Raw genomic sequence first — 949 nt, 5'->3', positions numbered from 1 at the left:
GCTGTATAACTTCGAAAGAGAAAAAAATAATTTAATTTTTAACTTATAACGCGCAAAAAATGTATGATAGCGTAGATTAAAAAATGCCTTTCACGATAAAAATTATTTGTTCGTTTACCGGCTTTAAATTTGTGTAATACTGTTTTTGTATTTTGTCATTTTTATTTTTTTTTCGTATTTTCAAAATTTTATGTTTTTTTTAACTTTTTTAAAATTTTTTGGCTGTTAGTCTTGAATATGTATTCCATACTTCAAATCGTAAATTCTACACCTGTTTGTAGCGGCCGACGCATGTCGTGCGTGCACCAACGACATATAGACGGAGCATGAGGTGCTATTATGGGCAAGGGAGGGTGTGATAATCGGGGCAAGACGGGAGCTATCCCACCATAGCCTAACTAGACCAACATCTGCTTATTTCGTCGAGACTCGCTAACATTCGGCTACTTTGCCTCTTACATATCAACGTTGCTATAGTCACGTGGATAGTCATGTGAGAGCCGAACATATTCGAGTCTCGGCGAAATAAGTCGATGTTGGTCTGGTTAGGCTATGGTGGGATGGCTCCCCTCTCGCCGCAATTATCGCCTACCCCTCGTAGAAAGGCTCCGTCTATATGTCGTTGGCGTGCACTCGGGCACCGAAAGAAAAATCGAGGAGTTATTTTTGTGGATTTTACGCAGGTAACAACAAACATAACAAATAAAAAACGTTTTATACGATGAAATCTACCTATTTTTTGATAATTTTACCTTTCAATTAAGAAATTTATTATTCAGTTTTATGATAGTTGATTACAAATATAAGGAATACTTATGTGCATAATATTAATCATAATATAAACTATATTATACAAATTTAAAGCCGGTAAACGAACAAATAATTTTTATCATGAAAGGCATTTTTTAATCTACGCTATCATACATTTTTTGCGCGTTATAAGTTAAAA

The 949-nt window shown here is 34.7% G+C and overlaps 1 protein-coding gene across 1 annotated transcript in view; it reads left to right on the top strand.

Annotated features, from left to right (window-relative positions):
• Positions 1 to 616: 616 nt before the first annotated feature.
• LOC108762056 (putative nuclease HARBI1) overlaps positions 617 to 949 on the top strand; it is a 2417-nt gene continuing 2084 nt past the window's right edge. The window contains exon 1 of the mRNA XM_018508857.1: positions 617 to 683. Within this exon, the coding sequence (XP_018364359.1) occupies positions 617 to 683 (67 nt within the window). The remainder of the gene's footprint in view (positions 684 to 949) is intronic.

This window comes from Trachymyrmex cornetzi, unplaced genomic scaffold, assembly GCF_001594075.2.
Source record: "Trachymyrmex cornetzi isolate Tcor2-1 unplaced genomic scaffold, Tcor1.1 scaffold274, whole genome shotgun sequence".
In the NCBI taxonomy this organism is placed as follows: Eukaryota; Metazoa; Arthropoda; class Insecta; order Hymenoptera; family Formicidae; genus Trachymyrmex; species Trachymyrmex cornetzi.
The sequence above is the reverse complement of the archived record's forward strand: the minus strand, read 5'-3'. Positions and strand labels throughout refer to the sequence as shown.